At 39.0% G+C, this 22,630-nt stretch overlaps 1 protein-coding gene across 2 annotated transcripts in view; it reads right to left on the minus strand.

Annotated features, from left to right (window-relative positions):
- Positions 1–22,630, minus strand: part of Mospd2 (motile sperm domain containing 2) — a 42,016-nt gene that overhangs the window by 7,141 nt on the left and 12,245 nt on the right. For both annotated transcript variants that reach the window (XM_021153605.2, XM_021153606.2), the window contains exons 3-12: positions 21,072–21,227; positions 18,682–18,768; positions 16,773–16,927; positions 13,442–13,502; positions 11,205–11,243; positions 7,782–7,906; positions 4,043–4,219; positions 3,227–3,339; positions 901–997; positions 91–187 (exon numbers count right to left, since the gene is read on the minus strand). In XM_021153605.2, coding sequence (XP_021009264.1) covers positions 91–187; positions 901–997; positions 3,227–3,339; positions 4,043–4,219; positions 7,782–7,906; positions 11,205–11,243; positions 13,442–13,502; positions 16,773–16,927; positions 18,682–18,768; positions 21,072–21,227 — 1,107 coding nt within the window. The remainder of the gene's footprint in view (positions 1–90; positions 188–900; positions 998–3,226; positions 3,340–4,042; positions 4,220–7,781; positions 7,907–11,204; positions 11,244–13,441; positions 13,503–16,772; positions 16,928–18,681; positions 18,769–21,071; positions 21,228–22,630) is intronic.

Raw genomic sequence — 22,630 nt, forward strand, 5'->3', positions numbered from 1 at the left:
GAGAGGGAGAGGGAGAGGGAGAGGGAGAGAGAGAGAGAGAGAGAGAGAGAGAGAGAGAGAGAGAGAGAGAGAGAGAAAACAACAGCTCACCTCCATGTGGAGAAACGATGATGTCAATGGAAGCTCCGGGATCGCAGCTGCTGTTGCTAGGCTTGACCCTGTATTTTTCTGGAGCTGTGGTTCTTACCTATTTAGAAACATAGTTACCATCTAAGCACACGCTGTTCTGGGGGCAAGGCTTAAGAATGGCTTTAAAAAAAAAAGAGCAGCTAATAAACAAGCAGACAAATTCTGTGTAGATTGTTATTTGCCAAAAAGATAAAAGTACCTACTTTTAAGCCCTGTCTGCCCTTAGCTTTTCCCCACCTTTTTGAGACAGGTCTTTGTAGCCATTGCTGGTCCCAAGCTGGCTATGTAGACTAGGCTGGCCTCCAACTCATACTGACACACCTGCCTCTACCTCTCATGAACTGGGAATAAGGATATGCACTATATCACACTTGGCCCTAGTTTTCCTCTTGTTGTACGATGCACATGTGTGTGCAGGCCAGAGGACAATCTTTATTAGATAAAACATCTAATTTACCACAACACTGAAGGATAAAACAATCCAATCAAATGTGCCTTTTCCCTCACATGCGATATAACTTGGAGCGTAGTTTCTACTGAATACTACTGTGTCACCAAATAGGAAGCGTAGGACACTAAGCTCACTATCAGCTCTTCTACTAGGAGGGAGTACAGGATGAGGGTGGCGGACAGGACACACAACACATGCTAAATCTTTTACACACAGCCGTTCATTGTTTAACTATAACGGTCTCCTTTAGGAATGCCCCAAATCATCTGCCATTGACCCACCCTCATCATTTACTATGACGTTAAGATTTTCTTTTTTACCTTAAAGGCCACAATATTTTTTGTGACATTTGTCAACACTATCAGAGTTTTCTTCTCTCCAGATTCAATGCTTCCGAAATATAATTCCTCTGCTGGGCTAGGAGGAAAACAAAGAAGGCATTTGCAGTACTCAGACCAAACAGCACTGCATTCATGAGTCTAAAACCATGTTTGGCCGGTAGTTTATGCTCAAGAGACTTCAAGAGACTTTGGTGGCCAAAACAGTTACCTAATACCATTTTATATATTAAACTTCCTGATGCTATGCATGCTAGGAAGTCCCATGGTTTTTCCTAAGGTCAGAAGAAAAATAGAAAAGGGAAAGAAGAGAATTACGAAGCTGCTGAATTAATCCTACAATCAACACAATCTAAGGTGGCTCTGTTTAAACTCCTTGGGAGGTTACAGATTGTTATCAAAACCACAGACAGCACTGCTGTTTCAGTGCTCCCTAATTACAAACAGCTTAGCCACGAGCATCCTTTCTATACGGACAGAGAAGAATATAAGCTCAGAGAAAGATTATTAGGGATACATTTAAGTAACAGAATAATTTCTTACTACAGAATGGCTTTTCTGAGAATGGAGAAGAAACAAAAAATAGACATGGAAAAAAATTTAGAGTAGTTCCAGAGGGCAGTTAAACTAGTAAAACTATTAAAGACTCAAGCTTCCAAGTTTGCCATTAGTGGCTACTGGATGATCTACAACCTAAAATGGAAAGACTCAACTCTCTGGAAAAATTGTGTAGTTTAATAGCATTAGCCAAACAGATCAAGTGCCTCAATACAACCAGAAGGACATCTGGGCTGGTGATTTTGCTTTAAGTGGTGGACACCACACACTCACACACACACACACACACACACACACACACACACACACACACACACACTTCCAACAGGAAGGTTTTCAGACTCTTTAGGTAGCCTAGACTAGCCTTCAAGTGTGAGCCTCTTGCCTCTTAAGACTGCTGGAATTGAAACCTTGCATTGGTAATCCTAGCTGCAGGTATGTTTCTGTCTGTTATGTTACATTAGACATGTCATACACATCAAGGATATTCATTACTCTAAAGAAGACATGTTTAAGGATGACCTTGCCCACCTTTGGGCAAGACATTAAAAGTGTAGAATTGCCTAGTCCTTTTTGGAGCTCAAAGAACAGGAGACATGAAGGCACAGCAATGTTATAGATGTCAGAGCACCTCCCAGGAAACGGTAGAAATATCACAGGCAGCATGGGGAGACGACACTGGTGAGGTCCGTGTGCATGTGAAGGAGACGTTCTGTGACTCTGATGGGGCACAGGTATTAGAGTCATGTTTACAGTGCAATCCTGGAAGTTGTCCTATTCTAACCTGCCTTTTCGGCTTCTGTCACCATTAACCCTCAAGAGTTGCAGGTAAGGATTTATGCTTTGGATGGGTCTTCTGAGAGGCATGGAACACTGACTTCCAAAGTAGCAGACAAAAAAGTGCAAACATACAAACTCCAAAGGAGGAAAATGGCAAAGAAACAACATGGGAGACAAAATTTATGTTATGTGTCTCTCCTTACTCAGATATCTACACAGACAATGGCAATACATCCCACCCCAACAGTACTCAACCCATATGTAGACAAAACAGTTTTGTCAATTAGAGACTTTCAGATTAAATTCTGTACCAGTCTGGCTGGATTGTTGAGGGATGATATATATACTTGAAACATATTTACATATGAAAAGTTTAAAGGAAAGGGACAAAAAGGTCACATTAGGTCATCACTGACTAGTGTTGCTATAGCAATACTGACCATAATAATATAGGAAATAGCTCTGGGCTTCTTTTATTTTTCAATGTTAGGGATCAAATTCAGGGCTTCACATAATGCAGGGAAGCAGTCTAACTCTGAGCTATATCCTCAGCTCCCTATCTGACTCCTCTGGATTAATAAATTGGAACAGAGAGAAACATGCCTTCCTTTAGGGTTTAAAGCCTCATTCTTCTAGAGCAAGCTGGTCTTTCAGAAGGTCAGATCAACAAACTCATCCCCTTATTTTTATTTCTCCAAGCATCATTAAGATTTATTCAATATTCAATACTCCTATCCAAAGTGTGACGAGGGCTATGAGACACACTCTGCAATAATAAAAAAAAAAACCCGATAGTTAGAAATGGTCACTAAGTCTGGAAAACAAAGCACATTGTACTCTGCACAAATTGTACTCTACTCTTAATGCCAGGGTAGAAGTTTTCTTAATTTTGTTAATTGTCCAGTACCCTAGCCTTGGCCAAGATGAGCAAGACCTGTTACAAGAAGGCAGACAATACAAGCTTTGTTACCTGATGTGTAATAAGGGTCCTTTAAAAACACTCAGTGGCTTTTTACAAGTTTTCGTCTTTGAATCAACTTTTTCATTTTCATCTTTTTTGGAAACAGACTCAGTTGGGTTACTCTATACATCAAAAAAAAAAAAAAAAGAAACAGAAACAAGATAGAAAAGTTGAAGATGTTTTAGTTCTAGTTAAACAAGCCACTGGGAAAACAAATAAACATCTGGATTCAAAGCAAAACACAGTTTTTTAAAAACCTGTTTGCATGTCTGAATGACATGTTTAATGTATACTGACATGACTGACCGTGGGGAAATACTTAAACGGTTCCCTTATAAACAGGACAGACTTGATGGTAGTTTCTGGTCTAAATTATAATGTACTTATCAAGCAAGCTCTTGCTAAGTTTTGTGAAGAACAACAATCAACAAGTCCTTCAAAATGAAATTCAGAAGAACTGGATCTGGTGAAATTTCAAATTAATCATTTTTATTTTTAATCTTAAATACATTTTTGACAAAGATTCCTTCCAGATGTACTTCACCGTGTTTTGTACAAAGCACAGAGTTAGCTCTTTATAAATATGCGGTAATTCAGTTCCCCTCATCCCATTTTTTTTTTCAAGAAAAATGTAGAGGCGAGGTAACTGGATTGGCTCAAGGACTCACTCATGGCAGAGCTTGGAAGACAGCACAGCACTTTCCCCCTGTGCTGGGGACTGAACCTAGGGCATCATATATGCTGGGCAAGCACTGTACCAATGAGCTATGTCCCAAGCTTTAGATGACAACTTTTGATTCCATTATAAAAAATTCCTAAAATTACCTTTTCAGACAGAGCTGGTTGCTCCTCATTAGAAATCGTTTCCAAGGTTTCCTTACCATCACCTTCTATATCTTCCTTACTTGAGGTTTCATCCTCACTGGCAATTGGCCCATTTTCACAAAGTGGTGTCTGGAAGTCATCATCTACCAGTGGTGGGTAGCTATACTTGAATGGATCCTACATGAGACAACATTCATTATCAGTCTGCTATTAATGTGGAGAGAAATAATTCTCTTATGGCATACTGAAAACTGGACTACTTTGGCCAAGAAAATAAGCATAATTATAAAGAAAAAATGGGATTCATTTCAAACTAGAAAAGGGAAAGAGCAGTAAATAAAGACTAAACCATGTAAGAAACAACTCGAGTTATATCTTTAGCTTACTCCACACAAAAAAGAAGGTCAGATGACTAAACATATGAAGTGTACTGTATATATCTTGTGCGATTTTTAAACCATAAAAACAGAAGAGGAATGAAATGAATAAATATCTAAGTAGGGCAGACTCGTCCACACACAGCACAGAACACAGACAGTGCAATAATATTGATAATTGGTTCTCGATGTGGTTCAAGGGTAGAATAATTCCCTAGCATGTTTGAGATCTTGGCTTCAATTCCTAGCACCACAAAGCAGAACAAACCCAAACCAACTAACCAAGTTAAAAAAATCCAAAAACCCAAACAAAATATATATTAAAAAATATGGCTCAGTGGGCATGTGATTGTTGAGCTAGCATGAAGAACTGAACTTAGATCCCATGTGAAAAGCCATGTGTGGTTGGTTATACTTGCTTTTAATTCTAGTACTGGGAGGTACAGACAGGAGGACCCTAGGGGATCAAATGCTAGCCAGTTTATCTAATCTGTAAGTTATAGATGCAGTGAGAGACCCTGTCTCAAAAAATAAGGTGGAAAGCAATAGAGGAAGACATCTACTGTTGATCTGTAGCCTCCATATGTAAACACATGCACTTACAAATGTGCACACAGCCTTATACACCATACAGAATCAAGCAAAAAGAAAGCCAAAGGATAGAGATGTGGTTCGGTGGTAGAGTGCTTACTGCTTTATCAGAGACCAGAGTTCAGATCCCTGCACCAACATCAGGCAGCTCACAGAAAATTGCACTCATGACTCCAGCTTGAAGGTATTTTTTAAAGTGTCTTTTGGCCCCCATGGATACCTGCACATATATGTACAAAAGTGCATACACAGACACACACACACACACACACACACACATTTTAAAAAACAAAACTCATGTGGACAAACAAAACTCATGTGTTTAACAGGAGAAGTGAGTATGACAGCTATATGCTTATAATCTGAGTACTTTAGAGGTTGAAGAATTGGAAGTTTGAGGCAAGCTTGGGCTACAACAGACTGTGCCTCAAAAATAAAACATAAAAAGGGGAAAATTGCAACAATGGTTTTGCTTTAATTACAAGTGTAATATAGTATCCGACTCAGCATACAGTTTTCCTAGGTTCAAATACAAAGTGTAAAGTTTCCGAATAAGAAAGGTTTAGACTTCAAATTAAATTTATTGGTTCAAGTCTCTTCTAATTAATGAAAACTAACAGGGACACCAAAAGCTAATGCTGTTAATCCTTGCTTCTCTTTAAATCCAATTTTGTCAGGCAGGCAAAATATACTTAAGGTTTCACACTTTAGGAATATTCACTTTCACATTCATTTTTACAGCTATGTAAATTCTAAAACAACAACAACCAAACCAAAAAACAAAACAAAACAAAACAAAAACAAAAACAAAAAAAACCCCAAACTTAATTGAAACAAAGAATCACCATGCAGTCCAGACTGGCCCAGAACTTTTGATCTTATTTTTGCCTCTTGAGTGCTGGGTACAGGTGTGCACTACCACACCTGGTCACAACATTAATATTTCTAAACACACCCACTCGTTTCTGACCTATGTTTTAAGAAATAAAAGTCAGTTCAAAAAGAAAAAAAGTCTGAGGGCTGGGCAATAGCATTTGCCTAGCATGAATCTGACTCAGGGTTTGATCCTTAGAGCGCAAGTCAAACAACCGTTCCAAACTTTGGCAGCACGTTTTTAAGGTGACATTACATTAAAAGGACCACTGGGTAGGAAAGGCAGGGAAGAAAACCAAGGGCACACATCAAAATCAAATTCAGTAACTTATAGTTCATGAAACTGGAGGACTGCAGCCTTACACTGACTTAGAATGATCTCTAAACGATGTTGCGAAGGGAAGCCGGAGAGGTACAGTGCTATCCCGATACACTACCTACTTAAAAGAGATGAGTAGGGAGGGAAAGTGGGAAAATAAAAGGGAGGTGGAGGAGAGGGGAACCTGATCTGGTATTGGGTAAGGGAAAAGGACTGAAGCCCTGAGGGCCAACAGAAAGAATGGAGACAGGTAGGTAACCTTAGGAAATAGGAGGTTGGGGGGGCCCTCCAGCATATACCAGAGACCTGGGAGGTGAGAGACTCAGGAATCAAAGGGAGGGACCTTAGATGAAATGCCTGACAGTAGGGAGAGGGAACTTGTAGAGCCCACCTCCAGCAGGAAGACAGGACAGCAAGTGAGGGATGGGGTTGCCATCCCACAGTCACATCTCTGACCCATAATTGTTCCTGTCTGAAAGAATTACAGGGATGGAAATGGAGAGGAGCCTGAGAAAAAGAAGGTCCAGTGACAGGCCCAAAGTGGGATCCAGCTCAAGGGGAGGTCCCAAGGCCTGACACTATTACTGAGGCTATAGAAAGCTCACAAAAAGGGATCTATCATGACTGCCCTCCAAAAGACCCAATAAACATCTGAAAGAGTCAGATGCAGATATTTGCACCCAACCAATGGACAGAAGCAGCTGATCCCTGTTGTTGAATTAGGGAAGGTTGAAAGAAGCTCAGGAGAAGGGCGACCCTGTAGGAGGACCAGCAGTCTCAATTAATTGCTCCCCCAAGATTTATCAACACTGGACCGCCAAACAGGCAGCATACACCAGCTGATATGAGGCCCCCAACACACATACAGCAGAGGACTTCCAGGTCTGTGTTCATTCAGAGATGATGCACCTAACCCTCAAGAGACTGGAGGCCCCAGGGAGTTTAGAGGTCAGGTGGGGTGGGGGGTGAGGAAATCAACATGGAGACAGGGTGGGGTGGAGAGGAGGTGTGGGATGTGAAACAGTGGAAGGGTGGATGGGGGTGGGGTGGATAAAATATGGAGTGTAAAAATAAATTAATAAAAATGATATTATATAAAAAAAGAGATGAGTAGGAGGAAGGCTTCTGTGCCCTTGCCTACACCTGTCTGCACATGCTAGGCCCATCTCTAGAAATTAATCTAAGAAACGCAACCATAGAAGGCAATAGGGTGCTTGAGACATGTGGAGGAGACATTTTATGAAGAATTGCTTCTAAATATACTTTTGAATATTGAATGCACCCCCCCCCCAGTTTAGAATCATATGTACACATAACCTATTCAAAAAGACAACTTTAAAACATGAAAAATATCCACATCACTGCATCTTATTTTAGGGGTATCACTAATCATTCTTTTTGCATTAAGATAGGGCCTACATCTCCCTGGGTAGGGGAAATTGAATCGTGATTGAGATGTATGGTATGGGAGAAGAATAAAAATTAAACAAAGATTTGCCTTTTTCCTTTTGAATACATAGTATAGAACCCTAGTATTGTTCGGTGTTCTACCTTAACAAGTTTCAAGGATGGTACTTACTGTCCCACCCATGTGGGGAGGCAGGTATTCCATACTGACATACTCCTGGATTTCATTCTTACTTGTAAACTTCAACAAGCTTACTGCTTCAGGGCCAAGCCAGCTTTTCACAATTTTGAAAGCAGCTGAGGAAAAACAAGCAAGTAAGTCACCACACTGGCTTTGTCAAGCACTTTACTGTATGCACTAACCCAGACCTTCTGAAAGCAGTTAGAACTTGGAGCTGTTCTGCCTTTCTTCTGAGGTCGGACTCTTACTGTTCTTTAAGTCCAGCAGGTTTTGTGGTATGCATGTCCCTCACAACGCTTCAACTGCTCCATGGAGATCCAGGAAGCCTAAATTACCCTGATGCTCACTGAAAAGCTTCTCAGGGTCCTGACCTGTGACCACATCCATCAGTGGCCTCAACAACTATGACTTTTAGACAATGAACTAAACGGCTCTGTGACTCAGGAAGGAACTGCACGATGTTGTGAAGAATCCTTTACGTTGTGGTTCTTCTGATAAACCCTCAATATAAAATCCCTCCTCAAAGGGAAAGGCAGAAACGGGAGGAAGGGGCCCTGCTCATTATGGGTGTGAGCCAGAACCAGCTTCCTTCCTGACTCAAAACTCTGACTTTTTCCCAGGCTGCACAGTTTATATAACCACGAGAAAGACTCTACAAGAATAAACTGCTACCAAACGTAGCTATTTGACAGCTATAATTCTGTCCTATGTCATGTTATTAGTTTTAGACTTAATTAAAATATTATTTCTAATGGGACATTTTTAACCTATTTTGAAAAATAAAACCTAAAAGTATAATGTGGCAGTAAATATGCAAAAGTGGCAGTAGACAAGACAGCAGAAATCAGAATAATAGAACCCTTAAAGTGTGGTTTAGAAAATCATGTTTTTTCTTTATTCTGGCTCCCTATGATTTAGGCTTTTGTTCAAGTACTATTTAAACTTTCCCTTTTAATTTAAAACAGCCTGTGCCTTGACAGGATTGAAGTTATGTTATTGGAATTAAATGAAGTGTTAAGTCTATTTTTTTTTATGCCAGCTTTATTGAAATAATTCACAACTGTTTCTAGCTGTGGGTTACCATAAAAGCCCTTTGTCAGGCCAAAGAGCTCTGCCAGATGCAGTTAAAAAAATTACCCTTACCTAAAGAGAGGTCTGGCTTTTGCTCCCAGTTTCTGGGAGGAAGCCTTCCTGTTTGGTAGGATTGTCTCTTTTTGTTGGCCTGGGAGTTTTGGTGTAGTTGGGAACAACATGACCTCGGATTAGAATAGGACTTGGCTATGAGAGGAAAACCAAATGTGATTTAAGGCAGGGCAGTAGGCCATGGAGCACCAGTTGGGACTAGGCACAGGCAAAATCACTCATGCCTACATAATGAAGCCCCAAGACAATTTCTGATAACCAAGGCATGCAGCCTTCACTTCAGTATTTCCTTGGTTGGCAATATTCCCTGTGTGCTGAGAGTGATCTGTTTCACATTTGGAACTTCTTTCTAAATCTTTTTCTTGCAATAAATAACAATGATGAGCATCAGTTGTTTTCAGTGAGCTCTAGTGAGTGATCAAACATTTGAAAGCCATTTAGGGAACTTCTTGAATTTGTTGATGGCAGTCCTATAGATTGATCAGATCCCTTTAAAATCGACTTGTTTCAACAGTACTTTCTGTTGCTACTTTTAAAAGACTTTTATCATGAAAGGGTATTAGATTTTTGGTGCTCGTGTGTGTGTGTGTGTGTGTGTGTGTGTGTGTGTGTGTGTGTGTGTGTGTTTTCCTCTACTAAGATGATTCTGTAGTTTGGACTCTTCATTTTATTAATATGATATATTACACCGAATTTTTTATTTTTACTTTGAACCAAATTTGCATCACTAAGACAAGTCCTATTTTGTCATGGCTTATAATGCTTTTTGGTGTGTGGTGGTGGTGGTGGTGGTGGTGGTGTGTGTGTGTTGTGCTTACATGTATATGCATGTATGTAGAAGCCAGAAGACAACCTTAGGTGTCACAGCTCAATAGTTATCCTCCTTGTCTTTTTGGGACAGGGTCTCGCTGTCCTAAGATCATTGATTACGTTAGAATAGCTGGCCAGAGAGCTCCAGAGTTCCGCTTATTCCTTCTCCCAACCCTCACTTCTCAGTGCTGAGGGATATAAGCGCGTGTTGCTACTATGACTGGCTTCTTTGTATAGATTCTTAGGGAATAAACTCAGTTCTCAAGTAGTCTGCCACCTGTAATGCTTTTTATATTTCTTTGGCTATGGTTTGATAGTTTTGTCCTTTGCAGTGTGGAACTCAGGGCTCCACACAGGCCAGGCCAGTGCTGTATCTTCAGCATGTACATCAGACCATTGGTGCATCTGTAGTTGGAAGGGGTTGCCATCTCCAGTTTTCCTGTTGTCTAATGTTTGGTAGCAGGATGGTATTTACTTATAAATGAGTTAAAGTTCTTCTTTGGGGCCTAATTTTAGAACTATTTACAAAGGGTCAGGGTAAATTCTTTAACTATTTCATAGAATTTGCCAGAAAATTCACCAGGGCCTGAATGTTTCTTTGTGGGATTTAAAATTTTATTTTTATTTTTACTTTTTAAAATCAATTAATTAATTGATTAATTTACTTTTGGCTAATACTTCTGATTCGAGTCAGCTTTGGCAGTCTAGGTCTTTCTAATAATTTATCAATTTTATCTAGTTTTTGAAGTTCATTGCTATAACTATTTTTTTATTCCCATGAGTCAGTAGTGACCTGGGCTTTTTTTTTTTTTTTTTGATCTAACATTTTAATAATATAAGTGTTGTATTTGGTTTTTACCAGTTTTTTTTTTAAGTCTTTGCCAGGATTAAAAGGCTTGGCAATAAAGACCTTTTGAAAGCACCCAATTTCAGTTTCCAGTTTCCCTATTGTTGGCTGTGTATGGAACAGTAGCCTTATGGAACACCAACAAAATCAATCTGAAGAAAAGAATTGCCTTTCAAATTACTAGGGAATTTTTTTTTCAGTAGCCACTTCAAAAGACTCTTAGCAAAATTATGGCTGTCAAAAAGGGCCATGTGACTTCAGTGATCTGGAGTGACTTTCAGATTTTTCCCACTTTGTCCCTCAACTTTTGAACTAAGAGAAAACCTAGCCAATGCATGTTTTGTAATTCACCTCATGTGGGTTCCTTATCATTGTTTTACCCAGGTGTTGGAATAGCTTCCTGCTGATTTTAGAAAAGCCAAGCAGAAGAACTCCCAACTCTGAGGCGAGAATGGCAGCCCTGTATGTTTACAAAACCACCTTTGAGGACTTTGGCTCCAGCCTTTTAAGAGTCCACAAGGATAGTATGAACATGTTCCTAAACAGCATTAGACACATAGTTGAGTTGGCCAAGTAAGACAAACGAAAATCAAAAAACATAATAACATACTCACCATTCATTATCCAAGGCATATCAAAGATCACTATTTTTGCTGAAAGACAAAAATAAAAAAAATCACTTCATGTGACTTAGTCCCTCTACAATAGTCTATCAGTTTGACCTGACCTAGAAAAGGACTAGCATATGAGAAATATGAAGCTGGCTGGCTAGGGTATAATTCAGGAATGTGTGAGTGGGGCTGGAACTGAACTGCACTGTCACTGTTCTTTGGAAAACAACCCATCCCTCTGTTCACTTGCTAGTTTAACAAAGGTACAAAAGGAAATAGGTAAGGGGTCATGGGTATGATGTGCTAGATCAGTGCTGAAAGCAACTGCACTTTAAAAACAAGATTTCCATGTCTAATGTATGGCTTCACTTACATATTTCCTTGAGATTACACTATTGACTAGTCATACTGCTGTCCCTTCCCTCTGACTCTGAGACACAGAAATTGTTTCTTTTCTTAATTGTTAATGAATTCTAGGAAGCCAAAAATTCTGAAGTATACACAACTGTTATTTACATACAGAGCTGAGAATGTTAAGTAGCCCTATAAGCAAATGTGAGAAAGAAATCAGAAACCACAAAGGGGATTTGTGATAGCCGATTCTTTCTTCTATTGCAGATGAATCAATACGCAATTTCACTCTTGTCCAAAATGAGAATCCCCTAGAATATTATGTAAAACTAGCACAAAGTAAAATAAACAAAAAGAACTCGGTATCAGTAAGAGGTAGCTCAGTGCTTAGTATTTCTGCTTTGGAGCAGGGATATAAGTAAGGTCTAATAGTTGGAGTTCATGACAGCTTTTGAAGAACAGTAAGTTTACGACCCTATAAAACCCTATGTCTGCAAAACCACACAATTTCGATAGAACAGAGACATCATTTGCAATTAACTAGATGAGCGATATTTCTATGTACCATTATATGAATCCATGAATTAATGAATAGTTCTTTCAAAATAATCCTGGACATATTTTATAGATAACAAATAATTACACTTTTTCCCCTCAGAGGCTCATCACAAACGTAATTTAGAAGGCTGAATGTATTTTATAAAGTAATATTCTACTGTTATTAGTACTATTTCTACATGGCTTATCCTTTAGATCGTTCAATATTTCAGTTTTGTTTTGTCCATAAAAGAAGCAAGTTGATATCTTGAAGTAGTATTTCTTTAGTATCCATTCATGGGTACCGCTTAGCAAGATGTAATGAATCAGCGCATGTGCCAGATATATAAGGAATTGTAGAATATTCAAGTTTCCCAACCGGAATACTGTGATTTTCTTTATCTAAAAACATTCAACAATAGCCTCTGAAGGGTTTTCAATATAAGGCTGCAAGTGGCGTTGACTCTAGACTTCCATTATGCTTTTGCTCCCCAAGAGACCATAACTGTGGTATCTGCCAGGAATACATGCAGGTAGCTCTGTGAATTTCCATTTTTGATAGCCCTTTGCCTCTTCTGCCTTTTTGGCTTTTACCACACTGGGGCGAAATAAAATCAACTGTTTGCATGCGTTGGTCACTTACTTTCCCAATGGGTAATCTATTACATAAATCCAACAAATGAAAAATGAGCTTCTAAGGCTTAGAAAGAGTCCATAATTTGAACTCCCATCATTAAAGGGAGAGTTAAATTAAAAACAAACCAAACAATGCTGTGGATGTTAGTTCAGTGGTAGAACCAACACTTGCCTGGCAAGGACAAAGGCCCTGTGTTCAATCCCTAGCACCATAAGAAAACAGAACACCAAGAAACCCTCTAACTACCAGAGTTGAATGTGGTGTATTCTGGTTCAGTATTTTCTTACTGCTAGTTCTAAAGCAGCAATTAGTAACACACTGTGGTTTATTTGCCTTGCAATGTACTTTATTAGTACCGCTTATCTGTTCTTGCATGCAGCAAGTTCCATATAATAAATATAATTTTAGACAAAGATCAGGCCACATGGGCTCATGTTGCAAATACATATATATAATTGCAGACAGCTGGGTGATCAGTGTTGCAGGCTCTTTTGGAGTCTAGCACTTCACTCATAACAACAGCCCTGAAGGAAAACTACTTCAGAAAAGTATGTACCTACTGAGATAAGGTTTGTGTCTACCTAGGAATACACTTAAAGGACTTCATCAGAACCCAGTGTTTCAGGTATGAGAGTCTATAACATAAAGCTACCAGTTTTGGAGACCACCCACAATCTCAATATATTATATTTTCATAAAGGAGTAAGTTACTTACAGAGGTATTTGGGGTAATACACCTTAAAGCAGTTGATGATAAATCGTACAAAGTCCATGTCCTAAAATAAATATTTAAGTTTTAAGACTGTCCATATCAGACAACATTAAATTATACAGTTTGAACAGTGATAAATTATTAAATGTAACGGAGACAACTATTTTTCTTAAAAGATAAGCTAATATAAGTATCTATAGCCCTAAGGGTTATGGTTTTAGGTTATTAAGCTAAGAATTGGCCCTAAAATTGAGTTGAAGATGTCATATACTCATGGGTATTTAAAAATTTATTTGGATTACGTCAAATTAGTTATATGCTTCAAGCTATAAAAGCCATGGGACATGTAATGGATATAAAAGCAATCCCCACAGAGAGACTATAACATTTCGATTGAACAATTAAAGAACTATTGAAAAGGATATACAGTTTACAACAGAACTAACTTAAATAATATATATGCACACACACAAACACACCCATTATTGTACAGTAGTTACTTTCTAAATCTAGTTTTAACCTTATACAAATTTCAATAAAATATGCTGTATTATTTTTCTATACAAGGATCCCAGTGATCTGACCTGCCAATTTACTTCTTATTTAAGACGCCCTGCATTAATTTGTTGTTGTTGTTTTTTAGTTTATGATCAAGAGCTGTTTATTCATTCCAATTTTTAGGAGACTGTATTAAACAGCTGCCTGGTTAGTTTTCTTGCTTGATACACAACAACAGGAAATGAGGCCATTAGGGATATTAGTCATGTTCCATCCCCTATATTAATCAGTCATCCTGTTCAGCAGCCTTATAAACACTTGTAGTTTGAAGTGCTAAGCAGACAAGCTGCAATCCAGCACAGCTATTGAAAGGCTGGTAATTCTAGACAGGAGAGGTTATAAAGTCTTTCCTAGCACATGAGTTGCAGTGCCTTTAATTGCAGTAAACTAAAAGCAAGCATCCTTAACTCTAACTATTCACTCTGGGAGAAGTTCTAGTATGTAGTATTGCCTTTATAACTAGTCTTTATATGCAGTAGGCATAGTTTCAAAAATCTACAGTTAATTAAAAGTCAGATAAAAGGACTTAAAAACTTGCTGTATAAAATACTGGTTACCTAATTTAACCTGTGACTACTCTCAGCTATTACTAGTCTTTATCTAGTAGTCATTACCATCATTTATTCAGTAGGCTGTCCTTGTTCATAAAAGGTCATTTTGGGAGATTTCATGTCAGTGGTGTGTGTCTACACTGGGTATTACATAACACACCTCCATGAAATAGACCATTGTATAATCTCTAAGGATGCTTTTCAGAATGATCTCTGTGTCATTTACAGTGTCCATCCTCTGATGACAAATGCAAGGTTTTTCTTTCCAGTTCAACTGCTGAGAATGCATTTTCCTAAATTATTAAAATTCAGCTATTTGTATAATATTAAATAATTCCATTCTTTTTAGCTAGGAATCCAAAAGGTTACAGGCAACATGGTAGTCCAATTCTTACTAAAGCATTTTATGTCCCTTATGTGCATCATTTTTTTTCTTTTTAAAAATGTTTTTTATTAGATATTTTCTTCATTTGCAGTTTAAATGCTATCCCTGTTCCTGTTTCCCCCTCCAAAACCCCCCTTTCCTCCCCAGTCCCCCGGCTCCCCAACCCACCCACTCCCGCTTCCTGGCCCTGGCATTCCCCTACACTGGGGCATAGAACCTTCACAGGACCAAGGGCCTCTCCTTTCATTGATTTCCAAGTAGGCCATCCTCTGCTACATATGCAGCTAGAGCCATGAATCCCACCATATGTTTTCTTTGATTGGTGGTTTAGTCCCAGGGAGCTCTGGGGGTACTGGTTAGTTCATATTGTTATTCCTCTTATGGGGCTGCCAACCCCTTTCAGCTATATGCATCTTTATAAGCTGACTTTGCAAATCATGAGTGTTATATAATAAACCAAATTATCCAATAAAGATTCAGGTGCTTTATAACATTGATAAAGAATGAGATATCCAATAGTACCAATAGACTTTCTTTACAAATTAGAAATGACAACATGAGAGTCTGTTGAAAACTCATCAGATAGCTCTTGTCAATCCCTCTCCCTATATTAGGGATCAGAAATCATTAGCATACATTATTTGTAGTCACAAGGTAATAAATAGGTGACTGTGGTGCCTAAAGGACAATAGAATCATAGTCTAACTCTATTGAGTATAGTCTTATTTAAATAATTTGAGTTTAATTTATGATATAAAACATTTTACTTTATAACTCAAAATCCACTCAACGGAAACTACATTTAAAAAATACGGGGTATTAGATTCTTCACTTGATCTTAGCCAAAATGCTGAGTAGCGATGGGTATTAGATTCTTAATGTGAAAAAATATGCTTCCATCTCCCTCTCCTAAAGCTCTTTTGAATTGTTCTCTGTAACTGGTTTTGCTGTTTAAATCTAAGACATCCCCATTTTGGGTTACACAGCAATATACTATAGTAATGCAGTTCTTTTCCTCTTAAAAATGTATTCTCCAATATTATTACAAGTTCTTCACAAACACCAACATATATGGCTAGCAATTAGGTATAATATAATTTACCATTTTGTCATGTTGGATATTGAGACTTTTTCTAATCTTCCATTATTTTTTCAGACATTCTCACTCTGCTGTCTGGGCTATCCCTGAACTCCTAAGTTCAACTGATCTTTAGAGCTCAGCTCCATGAGGTGCTGGGGCTATCCGTGGGTATGTAAAAAAAGTATTGATACTGCAACTCCTAATTAAACTATGTTTTCAAGCTGCCAAAAGTCATCTGAAGAAAACTGGTTTCCCAACCTTACCAAATAAAATAAACAAATTTTAAAAATATCCAAGAAGAGTACACAAGTGTCCAACTAAAGCACAGAGAGTGATACTGGGTAAACTCACATGCAACTTCAAAACAAGGTAAAAATACAAGGTCACAGCGATCATGCATGTGCTTCTTCAATATTTAGTGAGTGTGTTACTCTGTGCTGGTCATGGAGGTTGGTATGGGGGGACTTTAACATGGCAAAAAAATAAAGTTCAGCATCCATCACAATGACATGTACCTTGCCATCCTTCAAGTCTTACTTCTCCATGTTATACACTAGACAGGGAATGTTGCCAAGTACAGAAGCAAATGTCATTCTCTGCAAACCCTAGTCCATGTCAGACTTCACACGCAATGCAAGGGGAAAATTAATCCTTTTGCATTCTGCTTGCTTCATTTTACAATATTTGGTTGGCAAAAAGACAGCAAGGATGGAGGGAATGGGAACAAAGAACGACTTAGAATTAATGCAGAATACTTACTATGCTATTGAGTCCAGTTTCGGACATGTCAAACATCACTGTGATAGGCTTCCCGTTTTCTCTCTTGGCATATCGTTCCAACCAGAATGCTATGAGCTTCTTCTTGTCCATTATGGTTTTCTGATCTTTTATGTGATACTTCACTCTGATCCAGACTTATGCAGAAAAAGATAAAAAATAAGCATATAATTTATGGCATTTTCACACACACACACATATATGAAATATATATTTATATATATGAAATATATGCATATATATATATTCTTTCCTTTGACATATTCCTTCAGTTATAATTCAAATTGTTTTGAATAAAAACACCTCTCCCCCCTTTAAAATAAAAAAACAGTTGTACTTGGTAGCATTAAATGCAAGCAGAAGAGAGGCAAACTATTTCTCTCTCCTTTAGGAAATACACAGACTTCACAGTTAAGTGACATTCTCTCTGAAAAGAGAACTGCAGGGGAACAAACATGTAATAACGGAGAAGTGTTCTTCACTATGCTCAAGAGGAAAGCCAATGCTTTGATAAATTGCTAGAAAACACATTCCACACAGAGAAGAGACACAGGCAAGTGTGCAGGAGGCCTGGGAGAGTGTGGTGCAGGGGAGTGGACCATGCAAATGCTCCAGGTGGTGGCAGCTAAGACTAAAATGGGATGGGTGGCAAGAAAAGAAGTAGAAAAGAGACAGGGAATAGACTAGCTAAATGATTCCGAAGTCCTCCCTTCCATTTGATCTTCCCATTTCAAAGCCTAGCTTGGGCAGTGCCATAGAGGTTGGAGTGGAAGAGGTGAGGGAGGAACGAACCTATCTGGTCACAACCAGGGAAGGAGCTGACATCAGGGGAACAGGACAGGCAGGACTGAACTGTAGGAGTGGCTGCTGAAGAGAAACGGGGCCACAATGAAAGCTAAATTGCAGGGAGAGCCAACACATGGGCCAGAGCTGAGCAATAGGGAAGGAGGATGAGTAGTAGGTGTGAGCTGTAGATCATGAAGAAGACAGATCACAGTCAAGAGACACCAGCTGGGCATGTGCGAGCTGTTTGGAAATCGCATAGGATCTGCCCTGTGAATTGGGAAGTTGGCAAGGCTGGTGTGTTTTGAGATGACCCAACGGGGACATTATCAGCTAGAGCAGGCTTTGGGAAAGATGTTTCAGGAGCAAACCACAGAAGAGGTATGAGAAAAAGAAACTAAGAAAGAAGAGGCAGAGAAATAAGAAGACTGTGTAGTGTGCTGTCAAAATACAGTGAGGTTAACAAGCTAAGGAAAAAGCAAGCAGGATGCCCATAAGCTCCGATACCACAGTACAAACTCAACCGAGATGTGCACAAGTGGAAGAGGGGATAAAAAAAAAGGCATCTGAACAACCGACAACTTAATGCCCACTACTACACATATTTCAGAAAAAGCTAAGAGGAGACCAGGAGACACTTAAATGTCTGTTTTGGCTATTTAGCAATGGTCAAAAGAGTCTCCGTAAAAAAGAAATACTAGGTGGAGCACTAGCAACAAGGGAGAAGAAGATAATGACTAACTAAAATGCCTATGCCTGAGTATCTACTGCTTCAGTGCCATGCCTGCATGCCTATTACCATACTCCTGGCCATCATGGTGGTGAATGCTAACCCCCTGAAACCCTAAGTCCCCCCAAAACCTCTTCTATACATTTCCTTGGTCATGGTTTCTTATCATAGAAATAGTCAAGAAACTAAAGCACAGCATTTGTGTTTACTGCTTAATTTATAATAATGCAAACTATGCCTTGATAGTATTTGACAGGAATAAAGATGGCCACCTATCTCCAGTTGCAGAGAGCTTGTTATATATGCATATGGAAAGTATATATACAGATGTATATTGTAAGGTCTTGAAAGTCTAGAGTATGAATCACATATACTTACATAATTTGTTACCTTCTTTGTCATAACCGTGGAGATAAATACCACCAAGTTCTAATAACCATCTTGGAATAGAGGATTCACTAAGGTCTAGAAAGTGATAAACTTGGATCAGTCATGGTAGTAATTCATGGTTCTAAAAAGAAAACTCACACTGTAAAGGAAATGTCACATAGTAGGTTCTTCTCACTCAGACTTGAACAAGATACAATTTACTTAAGTCTTGAATAAAATATAACTTATGACTGAATCCTCCAGAGACTTGAAGCCCCAGGGAGGGCGGAGGCCTGGTGGTGGGAGAGCATCCTCTCGGGGAATAGGGGGAAGAAGGAATGGGATGAGGAACTTTGTGGGGTGGACTGGGAACAGGGCGGCGGGGGTGGGGTGGGGTGGGGCAACGGCTGGATTGTAAATTAAAAAACAAAACAAAACAAACCAAAAAACTAGAAAGAGTTGCTTCTGAGAAAACAATGGGCAAAGGATTTCCAGAGAAAACAAGTAACAAAAGATTTACAGATGATAGAAAGAGCAGGAAAGACTCTTATTTTTATGGCTGCCTCTGTAGATTCTGGGTGGGTTTCAAATACCGACTTGACGTGTCAAGCCGTGTTAACAACACTAAGAAACTATTCAATTTAATTCTGTGCACAGTCTGAGTTTAGGCCAGTGGTAGGGTACAAGGTCAGCACACACAGGTCCTGGATTCTATTCCCCAGTCTCCCCCAAACAAACAAAATCCACATGAAGAAATGTCACATAACCTCATCCTCTCTAGTCCCCTGCATTCTCTCTCTCTCTGTCTCTCTCTCTGTCTCTCTCTGTGTCTCTCTCTGTGTCTCTGTCTCTCTCTCTGAGTGTGTGTGTGTTTCTGTGTACAGATAAGGCATTGATGTTGGCTGTCTTCCTCTATAACTCTCACCTTACTTGTGGGACAGAGTCTTGCACTGAATTCAGAGCTGGCTGAGTTGATGTGGCTATTGTATTATACTAGCTGGACAGCAAAGTGCCCTGGGATCCTATCTCCACCCTCCCCCACCTAGCCCCAGCACCCACATTACAAGTCCATGTTGCCTGACATCCCTAGCTTTTGAATTGAGTGCCTGTCAATCATGCTTGTACAGTAAGCATTCTGCCTACTGTTCCAATCTCCCTACCCACAAGATGGTATTTTCCTGCCAGGTCTTATATACACGAAACTCTATTATTTTAGAAAAGGTAGAAAATAATTCAAGAAAAACATAAAATGCTTTACCAGGAAAAACAACAGACCTATCTGGTCTCTAAGAGAGGCTGAGAACCAATGACAAGGCAGCACACAGCAGGCTTGTGTTTCATTCACCTGTACTTCCCAGAGAACTCTCAAGGTTTCTCTCCCATTCCCTCTGCCTATCTCATATCTTGGTGTGTGTCACCAGCAACCAGCAGCATGTGCAAGAATACATATTGTTGAATTTAGTATTAGATTCTCAGTAAGCTAAACACACATATACCCCCTAAAACTTTACTCTGAATAAAAGTTTATTTTGTATATGATTTAAAAATGGCAGGTGTGAATTTTTTTGCTTGACTAATACATGTTCCTTTGTTTAAACTGCCTATTGTTTTTCTTCTTAAGATTTTAGACATGCCCTTTCTTGTCGACTCTAGCATTAAAAATGGGGAGAAAATTAGCTCTAGATTTGTTGACTATTTTGTATTTGAGTCTTTAGACACAGTCACTCTTGAGTTCATGGTCTTCTATGACAAGTAGTGCTTTATAGGGCTGGGTAGTTGTGCCTGCTTCTTTCTGTTAACTTTTTAGAGGGAGACAATAGGTTACCCTTCCTGCAGAGTTCTTTACATATGTGAAAACCACTGTAAAACTCCCTCTAAGATTTCAAAAAACAATTTTGATGACAAATTTCAGTCTAGGAGTGGCTTTGAAAAGTTTCAAGAAGGCTGCCATGGGTACCCTTGGGGATAAACTTTCTTTCTGAGGGTTCCCGTTTAATTTTAGAATAATCAATAGGCATGAAGTACTCTGGAGATATAGAAGCATATGAGAAACAACTGGAAAAAAAAACAGCAGAGCAATGAGTTTTTCTTTTTAGGCCTGAGGTGGAAGGCTATCTTACTGTTTGTTGTTTAATAGAATCAAACCAAACACAGACTAGGTAACCATGCTTTTAGTGACAATGTGTGACTCAGTTCCTTGTCATCGGATTTTCTTATGAGTGATTCTCCTCCTAAGAATTTGTCATAAACTGTCCCTTTGACAGTATGATTAGGCTTCTAAAGGTAATCGTGTAGTGTTTATGCTGACTGCTAGGACTGTGTGCAAGGGCAGACAAACATCTAACAGTAACAGTTATACAGATGCTATTGCCTTGTCAAGGTTAAGTCGGCCAGCTTACCATTGACAGAGAATTCCTTCCTCCACTGAAAGCTCTCATCAAGCATCTTCAGGGTTTCATCCACAACGTTGTGTCTCCAATGCAAGTAACTTTCAACCCAGTTATCATCTTGCTGAAGCCTTTCAACATCACGTGGATCGTACTTTTCTGACTTTTCTAGGGGAAACGAGGAAAGAACATCTAAATCAGGTTAATTACGCTGGCCAAAAAAAAAAAAAGTAACATATTGGCAAAGGAGAAGAAAGATCTGGAAGACCAATCCAAGCTTCTCCAAGGCACACATATGGATGTTTTCAGGTGAAAATGCACTCGGAAGAATTGACTGGATTTCTAAGTGAGATCAGACTAAAGTTATCGAAAGGCTACAGAATTTGAGAAAATGTTTAACTGTGCTGTCCAGGATGTCTTGCAATTCTTGGAGGCTCAACTGATCTTCCTGCCTCAGTCTAAGTAGCTGGACGCACAGTCATATACTTCTATACATTCCACAGAGTATCACTTTAAAGAAAATTCAAATGGAGAACTGTCCAAATCTAGAGTGAATTAGCTAATACTATGTTGCTGTGACAAAATTAACCAAGGAAGGAAAGATTTTTTTTTTCTAACTTGTCATCCTTCATCCTCAATTAAGTCCTAGGATCACAGGTGTGCACCAATAAGACCAGCTGAGGAAGCACTGATGTGGCTCACAGTTTCTGAGGTCTTAGTCTGTGCCAACTGTCTCTATTACTCTTCCTCCTGTGATGAGGTAGTATGCTATAGCAGAATGGTACTAGGGAAGAGAACTGATCATATCATGGCAGACAAGAAGCAGAGGCAGCCATCAAGGGACCAGGGAATGGGTATAGTAATTTCTTTCAGCAGGGCCATGTCTCCTAACAGACCATTCAGCTACTCATCAATGGATTTGTGCCCTAATGAAGTAAGTGCTCCCATGAACTAGTCACTTCTCAACTGTCACCGGCAGGGGACCAAGCCTTCAACATACTAGGTTTTTCAGGAACTACTTCACATCTAAACCATAGCATGCAACATTATCACATTGCCAGATTCTGGGGGAAATTTTCCAACAATTTAGTGGAGTAATTATATTCAGTTGTAATTGTGTATCATTTTTCATACATCCGTCATATTCTCCACTAGCCTCTATACCAGATATTCCTCCCTATATACTACTCTCCCTAGTTTACTGTGGTGAATTTTTCTTGTTTCCATGTAATCACCTTTACATACCCAAATTCTACCATTTGGCAACACTCTTTTCAGATACTTCCTCTTTACACAAACATTTCCTGCGACCAAAAGTCAGTGAGCAAGCAACAAAACTTCATTTAAGGTTTTGTTTTGTTTTGTTTTTGTGTTTTCTTTTGTTTTGGGCACGGAACAATTTTTATCATGAGTTAGTGTTGTAGTAAATAGCTAATCTCAATCAGAGGTTTCTATCCCACCTTTGATCATTCAGTTCCCAGATAAAAGATGTAAAACTTAAGCCTTTAAAGCACTAGAGCTGGCAGTTGTTTCCTGTCTAAAAGAACTGCAGGGACAAAATTGGAGAAGAG

The sequence above is a fragment of the Mus caroli genome, chromosome X (assembly GCF_900094665.2).
Source record: "Mus caroli chromosome X, CAROLI_EIJ_v1.1, whole genome shotgun sequence".
NCBI classification, from domain to species: Eukaryota; Metazoa; Chordata; class Mammalia; order Rodentia; family Muridae; genus Mus; species Mus caroli.